Here is a 26,277-nt window from a genome sequence, read left to right as displayed (position 1 = left end):
TAGGGTGTCATTCCCTGGGCTATTGCTCCAGTTCCTCCTCAGGGAAAGTCCCAAGTGGGCACCTCCAAACACAGAAGGGTTGGGGGGATGCCCAACAGCTGCCAGCACCCCAGGAGCTTCTCAGGTGAAAAAATAGGACATGAGCAGCAAAGATGCTTTTGCCAGCACTGAAAGAAGGAGCAAAAGAGAAAAGGCACCGTGGTTAGGTGGGGATTTTAAGGTGAGGAGGGGGAGTCCTTGTCTTCTCCTGCCTCATAGTGTTTAAGCACAGCTGGGGTTTAACCAAAGGGTTTCTTTGATTTTTACTTTCCTGCTTTATTTGATTTTCCTTTGTTTTCATTTCACTGCTTCCTTTAAGTAGGTATTTTTCTTTCAGGCATTCATTTGCCCAGCCTTTCACAGGGTACCTGTGCTGGTGATTCTTCCTCAGCCTGTGCCACATCCAAACTTCCACACCTGGGAGATAACCCAGAGGAGTGTGTGATGGGTTTTTACCTATCCCCATCCCTATCCCTATCCCCATCCTTGCTGCTCCAGATGCTTACAATTATCTGCAGATGCGGGAGGCAAATGCAGATTTTGTGGTTACAATTTGTACCCCTCCAAATCAGCCTTTTGAAGACTTCATCTCCCAATTTCTCCAGGCTTTCAACACTGTTTATTCAGAAATTGCCTCCCGGCAGAGGAGAGCAAACACCCCCCTTGCTCCTAAGCCCCCTCAGCAGAGTTATTGCCTCATTCTGCAGAAATCTGCTGGCAGGGAGAAGGAACAACCTTGGGGGCAGCTTGGCCTTGGTTTGGGGTTGGACTTGGGGAGAAGACCCCGAGGACATGGCAGAGGAAAAGCTGCTTTTCCTCCCCAGCCTCAGGGGTTTGTGCTTGTCCTTGCCAGTGTTCAAGGCCACTTGATGGGGTTTGGAGCACCCTGGGCTGGTGGGAGATGTCTCAGCCCATGGCAGGGGGTTGAAACAAGGTGATCTTTAAGGTCACCCCAACCCAAAGCCACTGAAATTCCATGCTTTTCTCCCTCCCAACAAATTCTTGCAGCCATTTCTGCTGAGAGCTCCACGCTGCTGCTGGATTTTTGTGTGGATCTTACTGCAGGACCCCATGGCTTCTGCTCCTTCCAGCTGCCTTGCAGACCAGAAAACGATGGAATAAAAGCATGGATGAAGAAACAAAAGCTCACTTCTACAGCTGAAATTGCTGCTGGGAGGGAGCACTGATGAAAACCCAGCACCCCAGGTGCTCCAGCTGGACCTGTGATGGGGTCTGTTTGGGTCTGTTCTGGGTGGGATAGGAATTTTCTTGCCAGGTCATTTTCTGGCTGAAAAAAACCCCCCACTCAAGAGTTGTATTATCCCCATAGAGCTGCCATTTCTTGCCCATCACAGAATATTTGCACTTTAAAAGCTTTGCCACAATTCATCTGGGATCTGTCCCCAACCCTTGCCTGTCCCTTCCTCAGACCCACCTCAATGGAGACCTCGGGACACCTCGAGTTCATAATTCAACAAAGCAGTGAAAACTGAAGGAAAGCAGAGCTCCACCTGGCCAAAATCCTCACTGAGATCCACAACCACCAGCAGCTCCTCTCAGCTTTCCTTGCCCCAGGTCAGGGTGATGCCACCAATCTGTATTTTCCCTTGGGCAACATTTTGCTGAGAGACACCCAAAGCAGGGGCCTGGGGGCTGGATCCCCACCAAACTGGGGTGCAGAGATGCAGGTTTGCACCCAGGGCTGCACTTGGGCAAGGTCCCTGTTAGATAAAGACCCAACACATCACAGTGCAGCATCTGGAGAGGCATTTCCTGCACCATCAGGATGAGGTCTGATCCACCTAAGTGGAGTTTTTCACTCTCCTTTGGCAAGCTGTAGAACAAGATGAAGGCTGGGACCTTCTACACCCCTTCTGCAGGAGCTGAGACCTCCTACACCCCTTCTACAGGAGCTCTGCTTCTCCCTTTCAACTCTCTCATTCAAGATATTTCCCCCCAGATGCCACAAATCACAAACACACTCAACTCCATCTCCCCTCCCTGTCACTGCCAATGCTCCCGAGTGGTGGCACAGAGGGTCCCAGCTCCTCCATCCCACCCCCATCCCCAACCCTTCTGCTCCCACTGAACCCCAGAAGGACATCTCCAAGGCTTCCTGGCCTTCATTATTCCATTGACAGGAGTCAATAGCCCCTCGCCCAGGAATGTATTTACTTCGAGGCACATAAGTAATTCATTTATAAAATTGAATTATCTGACTAGGGAGATTGTGTGTTTTGATTGTGGAGCAGTACTTCTGAAACTGACTTAAAAATTGATAAAAGCCAGATGGGAAGCGGAAACACTCCATTTCATGACTCTTTAAACGTTTAAGTTGGTTAACCCTTGGACTGCACACTTGGGGAAGTTGGGGGGGAGTGTGGAAGCAATTTGTTGGTGAGCTCGCAGGATGACAGAGGGAGCTGGAGGTGTTGGGTGCCAATGGTGGGGAGGGGGGAGAAAGGAGTTTCAGCAGGAAAAAAATACTCACATGGGAGCTGTTTCATCCTGGGAGCTGGGGCAGACAGAAGAACTTCAAAAAGAAGGAGGCAAAATCCCAACTAAAAGGTGTTGGGGTGATTCCTGAGCATACACCCTCCACACCAGGCTGGATCCAGGGACCACAGAAACTCCCAGCTAAATCCCAACCCTACGCCCACCCCTTTCCAAAATACCCACCAGGGCAATTAAAACCTGCCTTAAATCCCCTAATAATTAAGGAGGAAAGTGCCAGGGTGGGCCCAGCTTTTGTCTCCCCAGCTGGAGGGGGGAGGTGGATGCTGGGGCACAGCTGCAGCAAATCTCTGTCTGCAAGAACCTCCCCAGGTGCTGGGGGTTGGTGTTGCTTTCCCTGCTTTCCCCATCCCCACCTGCACCCCGGATCTCCTCCCCCCCTGGGAAGGCTCTGCCATGAAGCTGCCTTTGGGTACTTCCCAGTTCTGCTCCTGCTGGAAAACTGAAAGCTCTCCAGACCCAAATATTGTATGGGCTTGGGTTCCAGTTCATTCCTGTTTTCCAAGCTGGTTTCCCGTTGCCAAAAACACACATGGGCAAAAAAAAAAAAAAAAAAAAAAAGGACAAAATAATTCTCATACCAAATATTTGAAACCATTGTTTCTGCCCAGAAACTAGTGAAAACCTCATATTTATCAGCAAACCCGGATGCAGTCCTGGCTCTCCCAGCAGATGGGTTTTTATCAGAATTTCTCAGGGATGGGAGGAAGCCCGGGGTGACCAGGCTGTGGATTTTGGGTCCGTAACTAAAATTCCAGGGTCTGCTTTTCAGTGGGGGAACTCTGTTCTCATCAGTTCAGAAATATTTTGTCATCGGGCAAAACCAACAGGGAAGATGTTGGAGATGTTGGAAAATCATTTTGCTCTGCTTAAAGTTACCCCTTCCAGGGCTCAATTTGGGAGAAAAAAGAAAGTTGTAGAGGTATGAAAAGCCATGAAAGTAAAAACCTTTTTATGGTCTTGCACATCCCAGCAATTTCCAATACATTTAAATTATTATTGAGCTGCCTGTGCCCTGACTGCTCCTTCCCTGCAGCTCCCGAGATGCAAACCTGGGAGCTCAGAAAATTTCTGAAAAGCTGGTGATTAAAAACTAGAAGTCTTGCAAAAGTCCCTTTGAGATTTTCTTTTCTTTTTTTCCCTGCAATCTGAACCCCTGGGAGATGCTGCTGGAGCATCCCTGGCCAGTGGGACAAGTGGCTCATGGGGTGCTGAGTACCTGGTAAATAAATAAAATCAAATATTCCTCCAAATCAGGTTGGTTCATGGCAGGGATTTGATAAATTGCAGCGCTTTCTATTTGTTTATTTTTATTTTTAAATATAGGAGAAAATGTAACTCTGCCCTCCACTACAGGCTCAGGGACTTGGATCCACAAAGAAAACAAAAAGGAGGAAATGAGACATTTACAAATGTTTATGAATGATAAGTTTACAAACTAAACTAAGCAAATAAAATAAAATAATTAAAAAATAAAATATCAAGGAGGAAGTGATGGGGTTTGTTGGTCAGTGGCAACCTCCAGCAGAGCCTTAAAATGTAGTAGCAGGATATGTGATTGATTTGGGACAAATATAACCCAAAACTGATGCAGTTTGATTGCAATCTTATTGCAATAATTAATACAGCTTTAAGGGACAAGGCAGAGAAAGTCCAGGCTGATCCTAGTTTGTTTTCATGGTTACTTTCTGTTTCATTGAATAAATTTAATGGAGTTGATTCTGATTTACACTGGGAAACCCAGAATCAGGATGAAAAATTACAAAACAAAGAATTGGCAAAAAAAAACCCCTCTAGAACATTACTATATTTTCTATTAGGTGGCTGAAAGTCCCTGTCTGAGGAGGGGTATCCTCGTGCTGACTATTTTAAAAAATGTGAATTCAATTCTAACTGGAATTAAACCAGCCCACACAGCCACCAGCTTTTAGAGGCAAAGATTTCCCATTTATATTTCAGGAACATTAATTAATTTGATTGTTTGGTTTGGTTTTCCAGTAAAACTGAAGATGCAGAGAAACAAATCCAGCCTGAAGTCTGTCCCTGCTTCTCCTCCTCTGAAAAGAAGAATCAAGGGCAGTGCTCACGTCCTGTTCCTATTCCAGGACATTTCAGTTTAAAACTTACAGGACTCAGGCATATAAAATACTTTCTATATGGAAAATAAAAAAAAAAAAAAAAAAAAAAGGAAAGAAAAGAAAAGAAAATTAATTTCCTTCCCCCTGCTCTGGTTTCAGAGGAAATTCCACGTTATCACTCTGGAGAGCACCCGCAAAAGAAAACAGGGAGAAATAATTTTTTTTTTCCTTTTTTTTTTTTTTTGTGAGCATTAAAAATAACTCAACCACAGTGCTGCTTCCTCTCGGCTGCACACGCTGGCTTCGGGATCCTCTAGGAAATAGAATTCACCAGCAAAGAGGAAAAGGGAGACATTTATAATGACATCTTTGCTCCCTCCATTCCCCAGGGCTGGGGGAAGCTCGTGTGAAACTTCCCCAGCCTTCAGCATCACCTGAAAACCTGGACCAAGCTTGGGATCCAGCCCCCCCAAACCTCACTGGCAGCACCCACAACCCCTGGGGCCAGCACCCTCAAACCTTTTTTCTTTTTGCACCCCCATCCCTCTTTTTTTTTTAGCTTTTCCAAACCCCAACATAACACCCAAAATCCCAGTGTCAGCAGCCCCACACCCTGGACTCAGCACACCTAACCCCCTTTTTTTTAACACCCCCAAAACTCAACTTCAGCAGCCCCAAACCCTGGGGCCAGCACCCTCAAACCTCTTTTTTTAGCACCCTTTTTTTTAGCACCCCCAAGGCCCAGTGTCTGCAGCTCCCAACCCTGGTCTCAGCACCCCCAAGTCCCCCCCAGACCCCACTGCCAGGCCCCCTATCCCGTGCCATCACCCTGGTGGCTGTTGCCACCACGGCTGCCACCATCTGGGGACACCCTTGGCACATGGCACAGCTGTCCCCAAGCTTCTGCCCCATCCAGGTGCTGTCCTGGGGAGGTGAGCACGGTGCTTGACAGCAGCACTGCAACATTTTTCTGGGTTTCTGTCGTTTTGCTCATTGGTGCCAGCTCAGAAGCTCCAGGAAGGTGCTGGCTGAGAAGCAGGAATTTGTCCCCTCCCCAGTGTCACAGCTCACACCTCACCCTCCACATTCAAAAGAGGTGGCATCAGGAGATGCCAGAGAAAAACCTGGAGCTTACTTATTGCAACCAAAGTTCACTTTCCTGGTTGAAAGCAGCTTCAGTTCCACCTGACCACAAGCAGTTTCTTCCCTTTTCCAGGAAGCCAGGATCTGGATGGTGTCACCCAATGTGATGCTGTGGGAAGAAAGGGACTTTGGAGGTGCATGGATTAATATTGGATCAGAAGGATCTCATCGTTAGCCCTTTAAAGCATCTTCCCTTCAGTCCTGAAGGAGGCAGAGCTGCTGTGGGCAAGGTGGCTGATGCCAGAAGATCTCTCAGGATCTGGGATCAGAGCTGGGTCAGGAAAACTCAGTCATCTTTGCAGAACCACAGGAAGCAAATTGCACCTGACAAATACTCAGTTACAATTCAGAGCTAAAACAAAACAAAAAAACCCGACCAAACAAACATCTGCTCTGCACAAAGCCTCTCTGAGCCTCAGGAACTGAAAGCTGAGCAGGATGCTGAGCAGCTTGGTGGCCAAAAAACTCCAAGGCTGAGCTCTCTGGGAGTCTCCTTGGTGCTGGAGGATGGAGGGGATGGCTCATCCATGCTCATCCCATGTCTCCTTGCCTTTGGAGCCCCAGCCTGGGAATGCTATCCCGGGTGGTATGAATCCCATCCACCCTACAGCTCAGCCCATGCTGCCTCTGGTGGGACCCATCTGGGCCTCGTTTGGGACCCCTCTGCCTGGCAGGGCTCCACGTGCAACTGATAAAGCCCAATCTGGGGTGGAAGGGGTGGGGGGGGAGAGGCCACTTCTCCCCAGGCAAACCCCAGAAGGACAGGCCTGGATGTTTTCCTAAGTGTTAAACCCCAGGGAAATTACTTCATCAAAAACCTGATCCAGGGCAGAGTAATGAAGGCTGTGATGTAGCCGGTGTTCAACCATGTTGACTTTACAGTACTGGAATTAATCCATCTGCATTGCAGCTTGGTGAAATCATTTCCAGCCTTTAGCAACTCCGGGGCTGACTTCATCCTTCCAGCTCCCAGATGGAGAGCTCTGGGAGGAGAGGGAATTCCGGAGAGGACCGAGAGGGGACGGATGCTTGTCCCGGTGGGGATGGCAAAGGCTCTGAGGTGGCCAAGCACAGGGTGACACCCACCTGCTCCCATCACTGGGCTTCCCTTGAGGCTGGAGAGGAGGGAGATTTGCTCCTTTGCTCTCCTCTTATGAAATTATTCCATTTTAACCCCTATAAAACTCCCCATGGGGTCTCCAGGGTGCAAATCCAGGCCCGTGCTCTTGGCTGCGTCTCAAAGGTGCTGTGCAAGCACCAGGGCTTGCCCTGATGCAACAGCTCCTGTCATCTCAGGGAGCTTTTTCCCTTTCACACTGAGCCCCTTGGGTTATTTTTGTGCTGTTGGCACCAGGGAAATGCAGGTGATGGGATGCCCTGGCTGCCAGTGTCCTCCCAGCAGCTCAGCCCAGCTCCTGGAGCAGGAGATGTGGTCAGAGAAGCCAAGAAAAGCAGAAATCCCTCCAGGTCTGCACATGCAACCACTGCCCAACCCCATTTCACCTCCTTTCCCCTCAGCCCCCCACCCGGTTTTTGGTTTTTTTTTGGTTTTTTTTTTTTTTTGTTAACATTTTCTCTTTTAAAAAGCAATCCCCCCTTTCTTGGAAGCTTCTGCAGAGCCCGAGCTCCTTTGCTTGCTGCGAAAACAAGGAATTCTTGAACAGCAAAAAACCACCACAAATCCCTTGATTTTAGAACAAACTAAATCTGAACCCTGCTAGGGAGGGATGCTGGCTCCCAGGGAAGATTCCTGAAGTTCCCAAGATATCTGCTGCTTCCCAGGGACCCACTGGATCTCCCTCACTGGGGCTGCCCTGGCAGGCTGGTCCCTGGGGTGGGCACCTGCAGCCCATGCACTGCTCCTGCCTCTACCATGGAGGGAAATCAGTGGGAATGCAGTGATGCTCAGCTGCCCCAGGAGCTTTCCAGGCTCTTTAAGCTCTCTGTGAAAACAGGATTTTAAAATATACAAAAAAAGGCAAATGCCAGAAGCAAGAGGGCTGTGGGTGCTGAGTGGCTCGGATGCCACCTCCATCCAGCTGGCTGCAAGGCTCCAGGGTTTGAGAGAAGGGCAAAATGTGAGTATATCCAAAAGGATTTATCAGTCTTTGTATTCTTCCTGGGCTTTTTGCTGTCTTACCTAACCCCTGTCGTGTAATTTAATTAAGTTTGTTTAATTTCTTTTTTTTTTTTCTTTTTTTTTTTTTAATGCATGTGGGACTAGTAAACTTAATTAAAAAGAAACATTGTTAAGCAGCCTGATACAGCTATAATTTGATTTAAAGTGCTGGATGATACCAACATTAGAAATGTAAAACAATATGCCTTTAAAAAAAGAAAGAAAAAAAAAGAAAAAAAAAAGAAGAAAAAAGATTTACATGGAATTTAAAATCCTTCTCCATTTGCAGCAGGGTTTTTGAGCTGGGGTTAATTGCAAAGTCTCTCCTCCTCCCCTGCTGGGGCTGCAGGGCTTTTATCAAGCTGGGTAAGAAATATTTCACCCTCAGACAAATTCCTGCTGGCTGATTTGTTCTTGGTGTCCTGCCTAGGAGCCAACTTTCCCTATCTTTGTTCCTTCACTGCCAAGTCCTGGCTGCTCAGGAGGCAGGGATGAGCTCCCATTGATGTCAGAAGGTTTGGGACACCAGAAAGAATTTAGATTTCTTCTGGAGTAACCTCTTGGGTCTAGTGGAGAATATTTCCACCTGGCATGAGTCAAAGTTGCCACCAAAAACTGTTTATAGTGTTATTTTAATACCATATAAAATATATATTATACTCCCCCCCTCTATCGGTTGTTTCCAAATAAATTTGGTAATTTGAAAGCAAAAAGGCTTTTTTGGTTGGTTGGTTTTTTCCCAGCAGTGAGGTTATTTGGGATGAGCTGCTGGTTTTAATCTTATTAATAATTATTTGCAGAAACTTTGAAGACCAGGGAGGTGGCAACTGGAGGATGAGAGCCACAGATGTACCTTGCAGAGCTCACCCCTCCCTCCATGGCATTTTGTCACTGATGCTGCACAAAGGCTTTGCCACCCACATCCCTCTGGAGCTGGAGAAATCAAAAGGTGCAAGAAGTGCACCAAGGGCAGTTTGGCACCACCAACCTTGATGGAAGAAAAACAAAGGCAAATAATTAAACAAATGATAAATATGGGGCTCTAACACCAAGCCCATTCTGCAGTTCGTTCTCCTAAGCATGAGGCAGGCTTCGTGCAATGCCACTTTATTAAAAATATGAATACAAATGGAAATATTAATTGAAAAGATCACAGGTATCATATTCTCCCTTGTTTTTTTGTTTTGTTTTCCCCAATTTCTTTTGCCTTTAACAAAAAATACCACCAGAGCTGTCCCCTCCTTGCTTTCAACCCCAGCAGGAGGGGAGAGGAGGACCTGGCTATGGATGCAGAGGAGCAGCCCAAGAGAAGGGAAATGAACTGCTAAAAGTAAGAAAAAAAAAATAAAATCTCCTTTCCCTGCCTCCACGTTTGGTTACAGGGATCTGAGATGCCAGTGGAGCCAGAAAGCGTTCCAGGTTTTTAATTTCACTTTTTGTCTTTTCTTTTAAACCTCAAACTCCCCATAACTTTAGGGCTGAGGAACTGGCCCAGAGCTCTGCAGCAGCCCCAGCAAGTGGGAAATCCCAGCCTGAGGTCTGCAGCTCTCCCTGGCCTGGAAGGGATTTCATATTATTTCTTGAATGGATTGCTTGAGCTATTAAGGGGTTTTTTTTTGTCTTGTAAATGATTCCCAACGTGTCCCTGATTTTTGGGGGGACAGTGAACACCCTGGGGTTGTTTTCCATCCTGGGTGAGTTTGCCTGTGCACTGACAGGCAGAGATTTGGAAGCTTTGCTTGTCCTTTCCCCAGCACTCAGCCCTCTGTTCCCCCCACCCCCATCTCATCCCCTCTTTTCTATCATTGAAACTTAATTTTCCGGCCATGGAGGCTGATTTTTCTTAACATTAATTTTTTAATCCTCCTATTTGCTTTTAATTGTTGATATAAATTACAAGGAGGAAAAAAAAAAACCAAAACACCCCAGTGTTGCCATTTGAATATTGATTCCCTAGGATCTGCTGGAGCCTGGATTCACTCCATGCCTCATGGCTCTACCTTGCCTTCTAACAAGTAGAGGACAACTCATTTTTCAACACTCTTACCTCCAGACTCCAGGAATGGGAACCACATTGAGCCAGGCCAGGCAGGGCGAGGTGCATCCAGTCCTTCAGACAGGGACAGGATCTCTCCCATCCAGCTGGGATTCATCAGCTACAGAGAACTGAGCTCTGGGAAGCAGGAGGGTTCCCCTCTGCCAGCATCTCCTGAGCCCTTCTTCTCAATGGGATGCTCCAGCTCTGAGCACTGGAGATGCTGGGAGGAAGGTAGTGCCAGGTGAGTGATGCTAAGAAAACCCCTCCTGAAAACACAAGGAATAAACCACATTTGAGTCCTTCCTGCCCCCCTGCAGGCAGAAATAAAAACATTAAAATTACAGATAAAAATACAGATAAAAATATAGATTAAAACCAACTAAAAAAATAACAGATAAAAAAAGATAGCCCTGACACTCACACAAACTCCCCTGCCCAACGTGTGCTTTCTGCCCCAGGGTCTGTCCATCCCAGGAGGTGGAATATTGGAGGGAAAAATAAATTCAAGGTGTGGGAGCCCAAGGGCTGTGACTTTTGCAGAGGGCTCTGACCATCCTGGAGCATCTCCTGGGGCTGTCTGCTCTTGGGAAATTCTTTGGCATCTTGATTAAAACAGCCCCCTTGTCATGGATGGTGCAGGGCATGGGGGAGGAGGCATTTTTCAAAAGGGTTTTTTTTTTCCCAACCCAAACCCCTTTTCCAGGCAATTCAGGAGCCATCCAACCCTTCTCTGCCTTTGGAGGAGAAGCAGAACCTGCCCTGGGACTTGCTTTAATGCCATGCTCAGTCTTAAACCTCCAAACACCATCTTGTTAATGAATTACCAGTTATATTTCACTGTCAAATGGCCAGCAGGTTCTCCACAGGGCATTTCTGCTGATTTTTACTCCAGTAGCTGATGGGCACAGACAGACCTGAGCACCCATGACATAAAATCACCCCAAACACAACCAGGTGAGCAAAAAATACACAACTTTTTTGGGGCATAAAATTTGCTGCAGAGGCAGAATCTGATAGTTCTTAAAGGCTGGGAAGAGGCAATTTTGTGGTGGGTGAGCTATCACCAGAACTCTACCAGGGGGTGTTAATGAAAGTATTAATGGAGCAGATGCTCCAGGGCAAGGGACCCATTGGAGTTCCTGGGGTCGTGGTGCCCAGAGGCTCAGGGGCTGTGAGGATTTCAGGGCTGTTTCTGCCTCCTGACAAGGCTCCTCAGTGAGATTATCCCCATCCTCCTAATTTTAAATTGCAGTCTATCTTTAAAAAAATCTATATATAAATACAGAGAGAAGCTGAGCTCGATGTGTTGCACAGACAAGGAAAACCCTTTTGTTCCCTCCAGATCTCCCCATTCTGCAGCGTGGGCTCCAACTAAGGGTGGAGAAACTCTTTGCAGGTCATAAAAAGCCCAGCTGGAGTGGAGGATTTTATGATTCAGATGGGAAGATTGTTCCTTTAGCACCAAAGGCTTGGCTCACTTTGGTCCCAGAGACCTTGGAAAGAAAATTCCAGCTGGTAAATGTTGGTCCAGGTCCACGATGGCTCCGGGGAACCCCAAGAGTGTCCACAGAGCCTTGGTGCTGGGACAGAGGATGCTGGTGGAGAAAAGCTGTGGGGCTGGTGCAGAGCTGGGGGGTCAGGACTTGGGAGACTCCAGCCATGGGATAAGGCACCAAAAGCCAGGAAGAGGGACTCTCCTTGTTCCTTGTTCCCCAGCAGATGCTTGGCCAGAGCCAGCTCCACTTCCCAGCTCTCCCACCAGACTTCTCCACCTCACCTTGTTTTTCCATTACTCGAAGGACAAAGCTCATTTGGTGGAGCAAATCCCCTGCAAATCTTTGCTGGGATTTGAATTTATGGCCACGGGAGGTGTTGAGCCAGCAGGCCAGATGGTTATGTGCTAATTGGGATGGTTTGGAGTGGTTCTGGGGTCTCAGCAGGACTGTCCACGTTTGTAACCAAGAGGAAGCCATAGGCTGGACCATTTTCATGTATTAAATCACTGCATGGTTTTCTTCTTCCCTTATTGAAAAAGATGGCTGGGGTTGTGGAGTTTTTTGCTGGATAATTTATAGCCCACACGCTGGGACCCTGTGCAGCCAGAAGGAAACTTTGGGAAGGGAGATAATGCTGTGGAGAGAGATTTTCCTCTTCCATGAGCTGAAATTCCTCATGAAGATGGAGCTTGTTGACCAGCTGAGCTCAAGCTGATCTTCTTCTGCCCCATCCACACCAGCCCCAGGCTCCTGTGGCAGAGTTTGTGCAGGACCCACCTGTGCATTCAGAGGCACTGGTTGCATGTCCTTGTTTGGCAGGGTGGAGAGTCAATCATAGTTATTTATGACTTGAAAATTAAATCCAGAAAGTGATATCCCTCACCCCTAGAAGGATCCACACGAAAGCAGAGTTTCACCCAACTCCGCGCGGCGAGTTCATGCGGTTTGAATTACAAACCCAAAGAATCTTTAGCTGGCTGGGGGGGTGACATCACCCTCAGCAGAAAACTCCATGTGATTCTTTTTCCTTGTTTTTAAAGCTATTATTTTACCTCTCTGCCGACAGATATTTGGGTTGGCAGATCTCACCAAATATTAAGATTTTTATCTTTTTCGTTTCAAAAGCCGTTTCCTTCGCCAAAGCCCCTGCCAACAGCTCCAAAACCTTGGTGCTTCCTTGCACACCTCTCCATTTACTGCCCCTTCTCCTCAAGACATTAAAACTTTTATTCTCAGCCCTCTCTGTTGGCACTTGTGGCAAGAATTAGCACTGATGAACGTGGATGGGACAGCCAAACAAAGCTGTGTTTCCCCACAGCCGGTCAATCCCTTCCAGGTGTGGGCTCGGTTTAAGGCCAGAATTGAAGTTTCTCTTTCCAGGCAGGGAAGGAAAAGTCTTGGACCTGTCTTGGGGCTGAATCTTCCTGCAAAGTGCTGGTGGTGCAGAGATGTCAGTGGTGGAAAGGCATCAGTTGAAACCAAGCAATTGGAAAAGCATCTGGGCCAGAACTGGTGGGGCTGGGGATAAAATATCATGGCTTGTTTGGACCCATCTTCTCCAGACCCCTGCCAAGGAGGGAGCAAAGTTTATTGCAGCCATCAGGATTTGGTGAGGGAGAAGAAAGCCCCAAAACCTTACAATTTCTGCATCAGCATTAAATAAACCTGCTATTTCAAGAGCCACCACAGGACCTTCCTCCTGGCCACCAGCACCGAGGGGATGCTGCAAGGTACCCAGTTACTATTTAAAGTAAAACAAACCCAAAATTAGGCTGCATTTTGTAAAAATAGCATCACCTTCCTCTCCAAAAAGACTTCCTGCCCTCAGATTGCTGCCTTCCAAAGGGCTCACAAACCCTCAGAAGGTTCCCCAAGCCCTTGGGATGCTCCCTGGCCAGACCCTGCCCAGCCCCGGCGCCGAGAGGGGAGCGCAGGAAACACGGCCCTGGGGCTGCCTGGGAGTATTGAATAACTCAATATCAGCTTCCCCAGAACTATTTTTAATTTCACTTCTCCGGTGTGGTTTCCCTGGCAGCTCAACAGAGACCTCGGGTTCTTCCCTCCCCCCTTCTCCAGTGGGGGAAGAGCAGGGGTGGCCTTGGGGACAAAGCTCCTGACGGGTCACCCTCTTGTCCCTGGAGCATTTCCCTTCCCTAAAGCAGGACAGGATACACTTGGGTGCCATTCTAAAGGTTTTCTGCTTTGTCCACATGGTTAATTTTTGCTCTCTCTAAATCCCCCCTTATTACACATTCTTGAAGTATTTTCTTTAAGTATTATGAGAAAAGTTCAACACAGCAGGAATTTTCCCCTTTCCTTCGAAGGGGAAGGGGCCAGATCTTGGTCATATTTTTTGGCTCTGGAGAAGCCATGATGAAGGTGGGGAAGCTGCTCAGTGGGATGGTCTGGCTTGCAGGAGCTTTTCAGGTGGAGATGGTTGGAGAAGTGATGGAGCAGCTTCTGGCTCTCACACTTTGCACGCAGCCAAAAGGCAGGAGCTTGGAAAGGTCACCTTAAAAACCTTAAAAATGGGGATACAAGTCCTCATGGTGGCATGTCACATCTTGGTCCTGGAGATACACATGCTGGTCCCACCCTCACCCTACCAACCAGTGGACAGTCCAAACCATCCCTCAACTTCCCCAGATGTCAGGGGGAACCCCACCAACCCCTCCATCCCCATGAAGTGATCCCAGTCCCCTAATTTGATTTGACTCTCCCCAAATGCTGTCTGGATCGGTTTTACTTCACTGAATCATTTCCTTGAAGTTTAATCCTATTCCTTCAACAGCCTTTTTTTTTTTTTTTTTTTTTTTTGAAAAACTTTTTTTTTGAGGTTTCAAATAAACAGAGATTTATTTTAATATATCTTTAACTAATTCAGCACAGAGGCTTCAATACTGCCTGGCCACCATTGCAACCTGGCCATTCCTTCCCCAGATCTGTCTTTTTTGCCAATAAATTCATTTGGGGTGTTGCTGAGAGCAAGGACTGGCTGAGTTTTTCCATCACCTCCTGCCTGGGATGCTGCAGGAGGTACCACAGTGGACACCACACCTTGCTTGGGTGGAAGAACAGAGGGTTTCCAAAGTTCATTCTGGGGAAATGAAGGTGGAGAATGAAATTAAAGCATTGCTGGGGGATGGGACATTTGAGAAGGTGAGGGAAAACCACCTCCCAAGTGCTGCTATAAGCTACCAGGGATGTATCCTGCCAAGATTCCCTTACTCTCCAGGAGGTTTTGGTTAAAACTTTGGGGTTTTAGCAAAAAAGAAATATTAATGCATTAATAAGTAATAAGTAATTAGCTAATGACTCACTTGAAGCAGTAGTTACATTTTTTTCTTCCAAGGAAATGCTGTTGTTTGCCCACTGGAATATTAGAGCTCACATTTCTTCACCACTGGATTTGTCCTTCTTCATTTCTATTTCCAACAAGCAGACAGGCTGGGATCTGGAAAAAGAAATTAATTATTTGCTAATGGTCCATGCAGCAGAGAACAAACAATCCCTCCAGCTTCTCCATGCCAGAACTGAAAATGTCCTGGCCCCCCATTTGTAATTCCAACTTTTATATAAATCTTGGGCCATGTCAGATAGAAAAGAGAAAATATTAGATGGATAACTGATTGTGGGTGATATTAAAAGGTTATCCCTGAGCCAGGTTCAGCTTGCTTTGTTTGTTTTGTTTTGCTAAATGCAAAATAAATCTTGGCAAAATCTAGAGCAGCTTGAGGACAATTAAATGTCCTGGAGCCTGTCCCTGCAGTGGGCAGCAGAGCCTGGGGCTGGGACTTTGCTGGGTGCTCGAGTGGATTACTGGGTGGGATTAAAAGATCATTTTCAAGTTAAGCAAACATTGCTGGCATATTGTATAGCACTTGCTTGAAAATCGAGTTAGCTATCCTGAGCTCTCTGCCAAATGATTATTTGCTCAGTCTGCTGATGAGGTTTAATTCGTGACATCCCGTGGCATAATTTGGTCAAGACAATAAGATTACAAAGCCCAAGAAGGGTTTGAGTCAGTCTTTGACACATGAAAGCTCTCCAAGTCCCCTGAAAACCCTCCTCTGACATAGTAATTCACCCTAACCCCTCAAAAATGTTCCTGATTATATCATCTCAATCGGATTTTATTTTGGGGTTTTTTTTTTTTCCTTGTAGGAAATTAAAAAAAGGGTCGGTTGATCCCTGGCCAAGTTCTCAAAATGTGTTGCAAGGCAAAGGAAATAAAAGATTACTCAAAATACTTTTTAATAATATGTCATGTCAGCAGAGATAAAGGTTCACACTCCATGGCTTCAGCTGGCTTCCATCAGCTCAGGGGAGCACCGTGCCAGGCCCCAGGAAGGACCTGCTGCTCACCTGGCTTTTAACCCATGAGCTTATGCTCTTATAATTATCAACATGTTGATGAGGTTTGTTTCATGTCTCTTGGTAAGAAGAAACAAAGATCTGCAGGGGTTGGCCTGGGGGCAAGGGCAGGGTGAAATAAACCCCCGAAATATCCTCCCCTGCCCTGTTTTCCATCCCTTCCTCACTCCAGTACATGGGGGGGGCTGTGGGACAACATCCCCCCAAAAAAATACCCCAAAGTGGGTCAGGCACCCATCCCCTGGAGATGTTGGGTGGGGGCATCTGAACGTGGCTTCAACCACATCACCAGGGGCTGGGGTTTTGAAGGATGCTGGAGCACCATGGGGACCAACCCACCATGGAGTCCAGGTTATGATAGAACATTGATGGTCTTTGGAGTCTGAGACACTCTGTGGAGGAAGATTAAGTACTGTTGCCCTCAGTAAAAGTTAAATCAAAAGTTAATAACCACCAGCTTTTCTGAAGGCTGTGTTAGGAGATGCCTGCATTCCCCCCAGGGTCAGGGCTGACTCCTCCTGCATAACCCCAGGTACACACAGCTCTGCCAAAGCCTTGGGAAGGAAATCTGAGCAACATCCTCCTCCCATACAGTTATTTTCTAGCTCCTCTGCAACTGTCCCAGCTGCCATTAGGAACAACATTTGTGTGATTTCTACCACGAGGGGGGCAGGAGCTCAGCTGGACCTTCCAGAGCCCCATTTTGCAGAGAAGTTAAATTTCCACTCCCAAACCAGGCTGCAGGCAAGGTCCAAATCAGAGCTGACAGCAGGGCTGTATACACGGGGAAAATGCAGCAGCCAGAAAAACTGCCTCCTCCCAACCAGGTGCCCCAAGCTGGATGTTGAGCTCTGAACCTGCACCCGTTTCCCACCTCCAAGGTCTCTTCCTCAGCCAAACCCCCATCCCAGCAAGGTATGCCAGGAGTTTGGGGAAGAAGTGGGTGTAAAAAATGGTTATAAATATAAATAATTTATAAATGAGCATCAATGTGCAAGGCTGAGCAAGGAGCATCCTTGGGATGAGGATGTGAAAACTGTTGTGTGAGTATGGGATATTTAAGACATTAATTTGTCACCAATTTTGCCATGCTGGCATTTGGTTTGGGTTGTCCTACAAAGCCAGCTCAGTTTCCACCCTGCTGCCTGCCCAAGGCTGGGAGGAAATGTGTGCACCAGAGCAGAGACCCAACAAAATAAAGCAAGAAATCCATAAAAGGGAAACATTGGAATAAACCAGCGCTCCCCTGGCAGCTCTGAACCCCAACCCCACAGCCACAAGGCCCCGTGGCAGATCCTGCAGCACCCCAACACACACTTACCTTAACCTGCTCTCTCAGCTGACCTGGGAATTTTATCCCTTTCCACTTTTTTTTTTTTTTTGTTAAGGCTCATCCACCCCAGTGGGCACAGGGGCAAGGGGTGCGCTGGGGATGGGTGGGGGAGGCAGACACCCCCCTGCTCAGCGTGAGTACCATTATTCCCCACAAAAAATAAAAATAAAATAAAATAAAAAAGAGAGAGAGAGAGACAGAGCCCCAGAACGGCTTCTAGTGTTCCGGAAATGGAAAATACATCCGCGCGGTGCCTTTAAGCCTTTGCACGGTGGGGAGGAGGTGAAAATTACAGCGCAGCCCCTTCCCTGCGCACCTGCGGGACTTCACCCCCCCACCACCTTCCCCGGCTCGGAGCATCCTCCCTCCGGCCCTTCATGACTGGAAAACTGGGTTTTCTGCCCCTAATTCAGCGCAGCTGCCGCTGCGGGGACGCGCTTTGAAGAGGAGCCTTGGAAAACCCCCAGGGGTGATGCCGGGCGGGCGAGGCTGCTGTCTTTTGGGGGGAAAAATAAATAAATAAAAAGACAAGCAACAAACAAACAAACAAATAAAAAAAGAAACACATCAAAAGAGGGGGACGTGCCGCGATCCCTGTCCGGGGTGGTGACAAGCCGGGGGTGACACCGCGGGGGACACCGGAGGAGCCCCGGGTAAAGCCCCCCTCTCCCCCCCAAGCCCCAGCCCCGCGGCTCGCAGCACAGGAACGGCTACCTCTTTTAGCCCTCCTTTCCTCCCCTCCTTTTTTCCTTTTTACCTCTTTTTTTCCCCTCTTTTTCTCCCCACCACCACCCCCTTTTTTTTTTTTTTTCCTTTCTTTTTCTTTCTTTCTTTTTTTTTTTTTCCTTTCCCCCTTTTCCTTTTGTGCTGGTTCTGGTTAAACGTTATTTGCACTTTTGTTGGAAAAGTGGCCCCTAGTGTGCAATTATGTCAAATTTCTTTGAGTTTTACAATTTAATGGAGAACAGTAACTCTTTTATTGATCCTAGACGGGGCCGGCTCCTCTTCCCCCGCTCTTCCCCTCCCTCCCCACCCCTCCCGCTCCTTTTCCCCCCCCCTCCCCCCCCCCCCCCTTCCCCGTTACTCCTATGAAATGTCACTCAATGTTTCTTATGCTCCCACCAGTTTCCAAAACAAACAGTGGAGGCTGCAGCCGTCTATTGACTCAGTTGGATGCAAGAGGATCCCGCCGTGGCCGCTGCCCCCCGACGGGAGCCGGGTGGCTGCCGGGCGAGGGTCGCTGAGTCCCGGCCGGGATGGAGCCCCCACCGCCCGCCTGAACCCCGCAACCACCCGGGGGGGACCCCGACCTTGGCGGGGGGATGGCGCTCAGCTCCCGGGCTCACGCCTTTTCCGTGGAATCCCTGGTGGGACCCTCGACCAAGAGGAAAGTGCCGGATGGTCGCGAAGAGGAGCCCGGGGCCGGCTGCAGGCAGAGCCGCAGAGCCCCGGAGGCGGGTTGGTAGCCCGAAGAGGAGGGTTGGTAGCCCCGGAGGGGATCCTCGGGGTTCGAGGTGAGGGTCGCCTCCCCCGCCTTGTCCTCGCAGCCTCCCGATCGTCCCCTCCCGTTTCTCGTCCCCGCAGAGAAGCGGCCCAAGGCGGGCGCGGAGAGCCGGTCGGCGGGGGTGCAGCTGGAGCTGCAGGGCTCCGAGCTCTGGAGGAGATTCCATGAGATCGGCACCGAGATGATCATCACCAAGGCCGGCAGGTACCGCCTGCCCCCTTCCTTCTGCCCTTCGTTTGGTTTTTTTTTCTCCTATTTTTCTCTGTCATTTTCTTTTTACTTTAGGGTATCTCCCGTTATTTTCTTTTCTTTGTCTTTTTTTTTTTCCGCTATTTTTATAGAGTTTGATTTTATTTTTTTTTTACTTCCCCATGTCCCTTTAGATTTTTTTTTTCTATCCCCTTCCCCTCTGCCCTCAGGAGGATGTTCCCCTCGGTCAGGGTGAAGGTGAAGGGGCTGGAGCCTCTCAAGCAATACTACATCGCCATCGACGTCGTGCCGGTGGACTCCAAGAGATACAGGTACCGCGGGGACACACACACGCACACAGACACGGGACTGCCACCCACCTACCCCCAGGCCCCCGCGGGACCCCTCTGTCGGGATGGGTGCTCGGACCCCGCGCCTTCCTGGGTCCCATCTCCACCGATGTCTGTGAACACGGGGGTGCAGACGTGTGAGGCGGGGGGGCACGGGGACTACCTATAGATTCTATAGGTGTGGATGGGCATGGGGAGGGCTCTCCGCAGCCTGACCACGGCCCGGCCCGGGTCAGGTACGTCTATCACAGCTCGCAGTGGATGGTGGCAGGGAACACGGATCATTCCTGCATCACCCCCCGGCTCTACATCCACCCCGACTCCCCCTGCTCTGGGGAGACCTGGATGAGGCAAATCATCAGCTTCGACCGGGTGAAGCTCACCAACAACGAGATGGACGACAAGGGACACGTAAGCGTGGGGTGGACCCATCGGGGGGTTCCGGGAACGGGTCAGAGCATCACCCCGGGGGGCAGCACTTACGGTGCGGCTGGATGGTCCCTCTCCACCCTGGGCTGAGGGCTCAGGGCTGGGTCCCACCCGACTTCCATGGGGTTTTCTTCTTGTCCTTCTCTCCCTCGAGGGGGTAGGGGGCGGCTCAGCTTTCCTCTCCCTCCGCACAGATCATCCTGCAATCCATGCACAAGTACAAGCCCCGCGTCCACGTTATCGCCCAGGATTCTCGCTTCGATCTAGCGCAGATCCAGTCGCTCCCGGCCGAGGGGGTGCAGACCTTTTCCTTCCAGGAGACCGAATTCACCACCGTGACTGCCTACCAGAACCAGCAGGTATCCTGGGGCTAGGGGGAGCAGGAGGCTGGAGAGCCCCGACGGTACCGGCAGGGCGAGGGATGGAGAACCCCGATGGCACGGGGGGGATGGAGAGCCCGAACGGCAGCAAGGGGTAGTGGGGTGATTAAGATCCCCGACGATAACGGGGGAGATGAGGAGTCCAACCAGTACCGGCTGGTAGGGGAAATGGGGAGCCCCGCTGGTACTGAGGGGACGGACAGCCCCGGTGCAGGTCCAACCCGACAGCCTCTTTCGTTCCCCCTTCCTCCAGATCACGAAGCTGAAGATCGACAGGAATCCCTTCGCCAAAGGTTTTCGGGACCCCGGGAGGAACAGGTAAGGGCCGGGGCTGCCCCCCCGCCCGCCCCGCCGGTCCCGCCGGTTCCCCCGCCGCGCTCAGCCCCATCTCCCCCACCCTGCAGGGGGGTTCTGGATGGGCTCCTGGAGACCTACCCGTGGCGGCCCCCCCTCGCCCTGGATTTCAAGGCTTTCGGCGCAGACAGACAGGGTAAGTCCCGTTCGCTGCCTTTTCCCCATCCCGTCTCTCCCCCCCGGCGTCGGGGCTGCGCAGCGGCCGCACTCCCGGAGGTCCCTGCGAGAGGGGGATTCGGGGCTTTTTAACCATTAATATGTTGAGTTGGGTGCAGAAAACGAACCTGCGGCCACCCGAAGGTTGCGGGAAGCCAAATCCACGTGTCTGGGGCAAAAACTTCGGTTAAAATCGATTTGAGGATTCGGGAAGAGAAGGGTGACGGCGCGGTCTGTCTTCATCCCCGCAGCAATCAGGTTGAGATGATCTGGGGGGAAAAAAAAAATTGAGTAGGCAGGAGGGTAATTTAGAGCTGGGTTGTGCCGGCTTTGATCCTGTTACACTAATTGTTTCCAACCCGTTTGAGAATATTCGCTGAAACTGGGATGCTGAGGACCGGCCGTGCCTCCTGCAGCCGGATCCGTCGGGGCGACCAAATGCTTTCTGCCAGGGAAAATAAGATTATTTGCTCTTTGGGATGGAGCAGTCCCACAGAACTCCGCAGAAACGCAAGGAAGAGGGAAACGTTTTAAGTGCAAACGATCTCCCTCCTCCCGACAAACGCCCAGCGCTCACTTCCAGCCCTTTGCCACGACAAACAACCAAACAGAAAACCCAAACCAAAACAAAAAGGTTTTTTTGAAGTATTATTTGAAAACTGTTAATTTCTCCTGCCGAGGGGGAAAATTAACTGAGCATTTGCATGCTGAAGGGTTCCGGTTTGAGGTTAAAGTCGCCGATTTATGTCAGGAACTCTTCAAAGTATCGGGGTGCACCAAATCATTCCCATCTCTGCAGAGAATTCCTGCAGAAATCACGGCACAAATCCTCGCTGTGCAGGCGGAGAAAAGCAGACATACAAAAAAAAAAAAACACCAAAAAACCCAAAAAAAAACCAAAAAACCAAACCAGCGAGGCTCAGGAGAAAATAAGGGGGTTACCAGGTTGTAAAAAGAACTAGATATTATTATTAGTAGTAGTAGTAATATTAATTTTAATTTAGAAAAGACCTTACACAAAAGAGCCCCTTTCAAACCCTTTTTGCAAGCTGCAGAACCGGGGTGAGAAGCTGCTGGATGGGCTGTGATGGGAATGAGAGAACAGCAATTGAAATTCTTACTGTACAGATGCTAAAATATTAAGGCTTCCTGGGACTTATTTTTATTTTCTTACTTTTTTTTTTTTTTTTTTTTTTTTTGCTAGGCTTAAGGTAGTTGGCATTTTCCTTCAGACTTAATTTTCGGGACCAATCTGAATATCACAAAATCTCCACTTCTACTACTGATAAAACTATTTATAAAGCTGAAAAACAGAAATCCCGAAGCCCAGGAGCCTAGGAGATAAATTAAAAGAAATAATGATCAACACTCTGAAGAAAGAATTAGCCAGAAACTCGGGCTTTTTAAGCTGGATAGAAATTGCAAAGAGCATGAGGTGCTCAGACTCACGTACATGGGCTCAGCCCCAGCATTTTCCATGACAAAGTCCTGAGAGGACATCAGGAGAGGAGCAGCTCCCTGTCCTGCTGATGTCACCCACGGGGAAGGGGGGAGACGCCCGAGCTGTAAAACATTCCAGGATTCCTGTGAATAAATTGCCCAACACTTCATTTGCTGGGAGTTTGCAGAATTAATCTGCAGCACACCCAAAAAAAATGTGCTTTTTATTTTTTTTTTTTTTAAAGGTTGGGGACATGAGCAGATATGGCTTGGTTAAAGGGTTAATTCTGTGTCACTGCTCATATGTCAAGCCTAGCCAGATAATATTAATTGGATAGATAATATTAATTGGAATTGAAGGTGTTTAGAGAAAAATAGAGAGCTAAAACAGATGCACGTTCCCCTCCTTCCTTTCCCAGCCACTTTGGTAAGAAATTAAAATAAAAGGGGAGGGGGGAAAAAACCCCCCCCACAGCTCTCTGGAAGAATGTGGTAATAATGAATGTGCAGCAGAGACATCCAGCTCTTGAATGGTGTTTGCTGAAAGCAGCATCTGTTGAGCACCAGGACCAGCAGCTCCCGAGCACCATCCCCACCCCAGAGCAGTTTTTGTTCCTGATGTTGCTGCGGAGCAGGGAGGTTCCACCCACCCTTCCCTGGGTGAAACAAGCCTGGTGAATTATGAAAGTGTTCATTGATCTCTTTGGGAAGGGAAGATGTCAAAATGCCACGTGCATTTTAAATTTCTGGAGAGGCTTCTCATTTTCAAGGATGTGTTTCAAATTGCCTGGGAAGCCAAGGAGAATGAGTTCATTTGCGAGCAGGAAAGTACAAAAAAAAACCCCAAACCCAAACACTTCACCATCAGGCTGAATACATTTTTTTTGTTCTTTTATACAAGGAGGGAGTGGGGGGGAAACTGCCTGTAATTTGCACCAAAAAATAAGGAAACTGGTGAATGTCTAACAGGGGAAGATTCGTGGTCATCCAGTGAGGCACAGACCTGGAGAGCACCTGGATGTGTGGAGCTGAACCTCAAGGTTGTCCTGGTAAAATAAATGGGATTAGACATGTGGGAAGAGCAGTCCTAGACAAGTGCCAAGTGATAACAACAAATAATTATAGACAGATCTCCCCATTTTCCAGGAGAGGGTTTTTCAGAGGCTTTCTATGGGTTCCTCAGCTGCCAGCACCAGCCTTGCCCAGCCTGGCCCATTCCTGTCTCTTTGTTTTCAGGTGGGAGCTCCAGCTCTTCTCCTGTGACCTCCAGTGGTGGGACCCCCTCTCCTCTCAACCCCCTGCTCTCTCCATCCTGCTCACCTCCAACCCTTCACTTGTCAGCCAGCAGCATCGGCGTGGCGTGCCCCGAGCCCTACCTGCACCACCTCAACCTGCCCCTCTACTACAAGATTTGTCCCACCAGCTTCTTCAGACAACAATCCCTCCTCTTCCCCAGCCAGGAGAAGCTGGGAGGCACCAACCCACACCTCCTCCCCCACTTCATGGTGGACGTGCCAAAACTCTCTTCCCTGGGCATCACCAACCTGAAGAATGCCAAAGCTGAAGACTTAACTGGGCAGTGTCTGCAAGTCCCCAGTCCTGCTGGCCCAGTGCTGTATGGATTACATGCATCTGGAAACATTTTCCCATCGAGCCCCGTGGCTCGGGAAGCACTTAACTGTTCCCTACATCCCCCCTATGGCTTGTATGGCTACAACTTCTCCCTCCCATCCAGACTGGTGAGTGGGGTGAGCCCCCACTCCAAAGGGGGGGACAGCACCCCAGCTGCTTTGAGGGAGGGCAGATGTCACCACTCGAACTGGCACCCAACCATCAACCATTGCCTGTAGTGGAATTACCTGCTGGTTGTTAATGGTTGCTATGGAAACCAAGCTTTTCCTCCCCTCCCACCCAAGGGCTTGATGCTCACTGACTCTGAGCCCCTTCACAGAGGGGCTTCACGTTCTGTCAAGGCCTTCAAATTTGTTTTATTGTGGGCAGAGGTGTTGGGAGGGAGGAGGATGGGGGAGCCTGGAGGGTTTGAGGTGACCCACAGCAAGGTGATTCCTGCTGGTTGAGGTTTGTGTTGTGGTTGTAGGTTAAGAGCAAACTGTGCAGTCACCATTTTTTTTTTTTTCATATTTGCACTCCGAAGCCCAAATGCAGACATAATCCAGTGCTACAAATACGTTTTCCTGAAACTCTCTAGCCCTCCAAGCTCTGGTGAGCTCCTGCTCACCCTGCTCGAGTATTTCCACTGATCTCAAAGGGACTGGGTGAGACCTTGAGTCAGCAAAGGAGCTGTGTTTGCCTAAGTCCTTGAGCATGTTCTCAAGTTCCCTTGGCTTTAACAGGTCCTAATTAATGACCTGGAAGTGCTCTGTTGCTCCAGGACCCAGACAATTCTGTTCTCAGAGCTGGCATGTAAAACCAAGTACCTGCTGCCACGGTAAAGAAAAATGAGGTAAAAAACCAGATGTGTTCCTACCTTTTGGGGTGAGGCAGTGGATCCCAGTGCAGGGCTGTCCCAAGAGCCTTTCTCCCCGTGCTCCTGCTTCCAGAGGTCTCCAAGACGTGGTGGTGAAGAGCACTGACAACGTGGTGGGAAGGAACAGGGGATGAGGAGTCCCCCTTCTCCCTCGTGGTGAGCTGGATCCACACTGGGGGAATATGATGGATACGTCTCAGAAGGCTGTGTGGGATGGAGCAGCTCCAGGAGCCCTGCAGGACACCTCTCCTGCCCAGTGCTTCCAGGCCTGAGGGACACAAAGGATGCCCCTGGGACTGCATCTATCAGCCTGGGTCCCAGGGAAGGGGCAATGATGCTCCTGGCTCTGTCTCCTGGAGGACACAAACCCTTTCCAGAGAATTACAGCTCTGTAAAGCTGTCATTTCAAAGCATGAAACTTTCAATCCCTTCCTAAAGTTTTATGTTTGTTTGTTTGTTTTATTATAACCTGTGGATATTCTTGTTATTCCTGTAAATAATTTCTAGCTCCCAAGGGCACAATGTAACTCGCAATAAATTGGGGCACAGATTTTCCTATTTGATTGATGCTCACTCCCTCCCTGAAGCCAATTTTTATTCCTTGATACATGACAGAGATATGAAAATCGTGCTTGACCTACCCAGCCACGTTTTGGGATGAAAATAAGAGAATCCTGTACTTACAAACACAACCCAGCACTGTATAGGAACTGAGCACAAGCTGAAGGATCAAAACTGCTTCCAGAGTCCTGGATTTATTTCCATCCATAACAGACAACAAAGGCATCGTCAAAAGCTGTTAAAATAATAATAATAATTAAAAAAAAAAAGTCACAATTTTAATCCCATGAGACTTTTTTAATTTCCTTGGCTGGAGTGTCTGCAGAGTTCCTGGTGACACCAGGATGGAGCAGTGGGCCCTGCTTGCTAAATGGGCTGTACCACTCTCAAAATGAGCAACTCTGCTTTCTTGGGCCATTTCTTAGCAGTTTATCTCACTATTTTTATTTAAAAACAAAATTTATTTTTTTCACTGGGGAGTCCTTATTTCCAAGCTGTCCCTTATCACAGCCAAGTTCTGGGACAGGTCCCTGCAAAGAAATCCCTGCAGATCTCTGCTCCCCAGGGGAGGAGGGACCAAGCACCACCCCCCTCGTGCTGTTTTGGGGGGAGCTGGAAGGTTCTTCCCCATCGGTCACGGATTTGTGGGTGGATGCAATGGGTAACTTCCAATTTTCCAAATGTCTGTGGTTGCCTAAAATATTCCGGAGTTTCCGGCTGGTGATCCAACAGATCAGTGTTTGTCTAGTTAAAAAGTTGCCTGATAATGCCTGGAATGGATGTTTCCAGCACAGAGAATCTTACAGATGTTTAAACAGGGATCAGATAAATCCCCCCAGCTCCAGCCACCCTCCTGATTCCCACTCAGAGCAAGGTGACAAACAGGAATGGGGCTTCCCAGAGCTCCTGGTTTTTTCTCTGCCTTTTGGCAAGAAGCTCCAACCCCAGCAGCACATGAATTAAATGTGAAACTGGGGGACTTGAGGTCAATACTTCCCCTGGGCCATGCTGACAACACATTTAATACACAAATGTTACCTGGTCCCATTAATGTGGTTTGAGAACCTCTGGAAGTTCACAGTTCTTTAGATTTATGAGGGGTATATAAAGACAAACCCAGTATTAGGAATCTGGTTTTAAGTGGAAACAGGGAGAAAATATTCAGGTTCTTTTTTTTAAAGATTAAAATTGATGACCAAGCTGAGCTATTAGTTGCCTTGTTGGTCTTTACCAACAAGAGTCCGAAGCTACTCAGGACTATATATATTAGATTAAAAACTATATATTTGATA

The 26,277-nt window shown here is 48.7% G+C and overlaps 1 protein-coding gene across 1 annotated transcript; it reads left to right on the top strand.

Moving 5' to 3' along the window:
* The first annotated feature begins 18,237 nt into the window (after nt 1–18,237).
* Nucleotides 18,238–24,997, top strand: TBX22 (T-box transcription factor 22). The gene is made up of 8 exons (XM_071757394.1): nt 18,238–18,592; nt 18,719–18,842; nt 19,058–19,159; nt 19,414–19,588; nt 19,801–19,965; nt 20,240–20,304; nt 20,391–20,476; nt 23,173–24,997. Exons 1-8 carry the CDS (start codon nt 18,457–18,459, stop codon nt 23,784–23,786), a joined length of 1,467 nt encoding a protein of 488 aa, XP_071613495.1. The 5' UTR covers nt 18,238–18,456; the 3' UTR covers nt 23,787–24,997.
* Nucleotides 24,998–26,277: the final 1,280 nt, after the last annotated feature.

The sequence above is a fragment of the Heliangelus exortis genome, chromosome 14, assembly GCF_036169615.1.
Source record: "Heliangelus exortis chromosome 14, bHelExo1.hap1, whole genome shotgun sequence".
Lineage (NCBI taxonomy): Eukaryota > Metazoa > Chordata > Aves > Apodiformes > Trochilidae > Heliangelus > Heliangelus exortis.
This window is presented reverse-complemented; position numbering and strand designations above follow the sequence as displayed.

Coding starts and splice junctions, on each gene's coding strand:
- TBX22 (XM_071757394.1), top strand. CDS start 18,457: ATGGCGCTCAGCTCCCGGGCTCACGCCTTTTCCGTGGAATCCCTGGTG. Junction 20,305..20,390: donor CGGGACCCCGGGAGGAACAG/GTAAGGGCCGGG, acceptor CCCACCCTGCAG/GGGGGTTCTGGATGGGCTCC. Junction 20,477..23,172: donor TTTCGGCGCAGACAGACAGG/GTAAGTCCCGTT, acceptor CTTTGTTTTCAG/GTGGGAGCTCCAGCTCTTCT.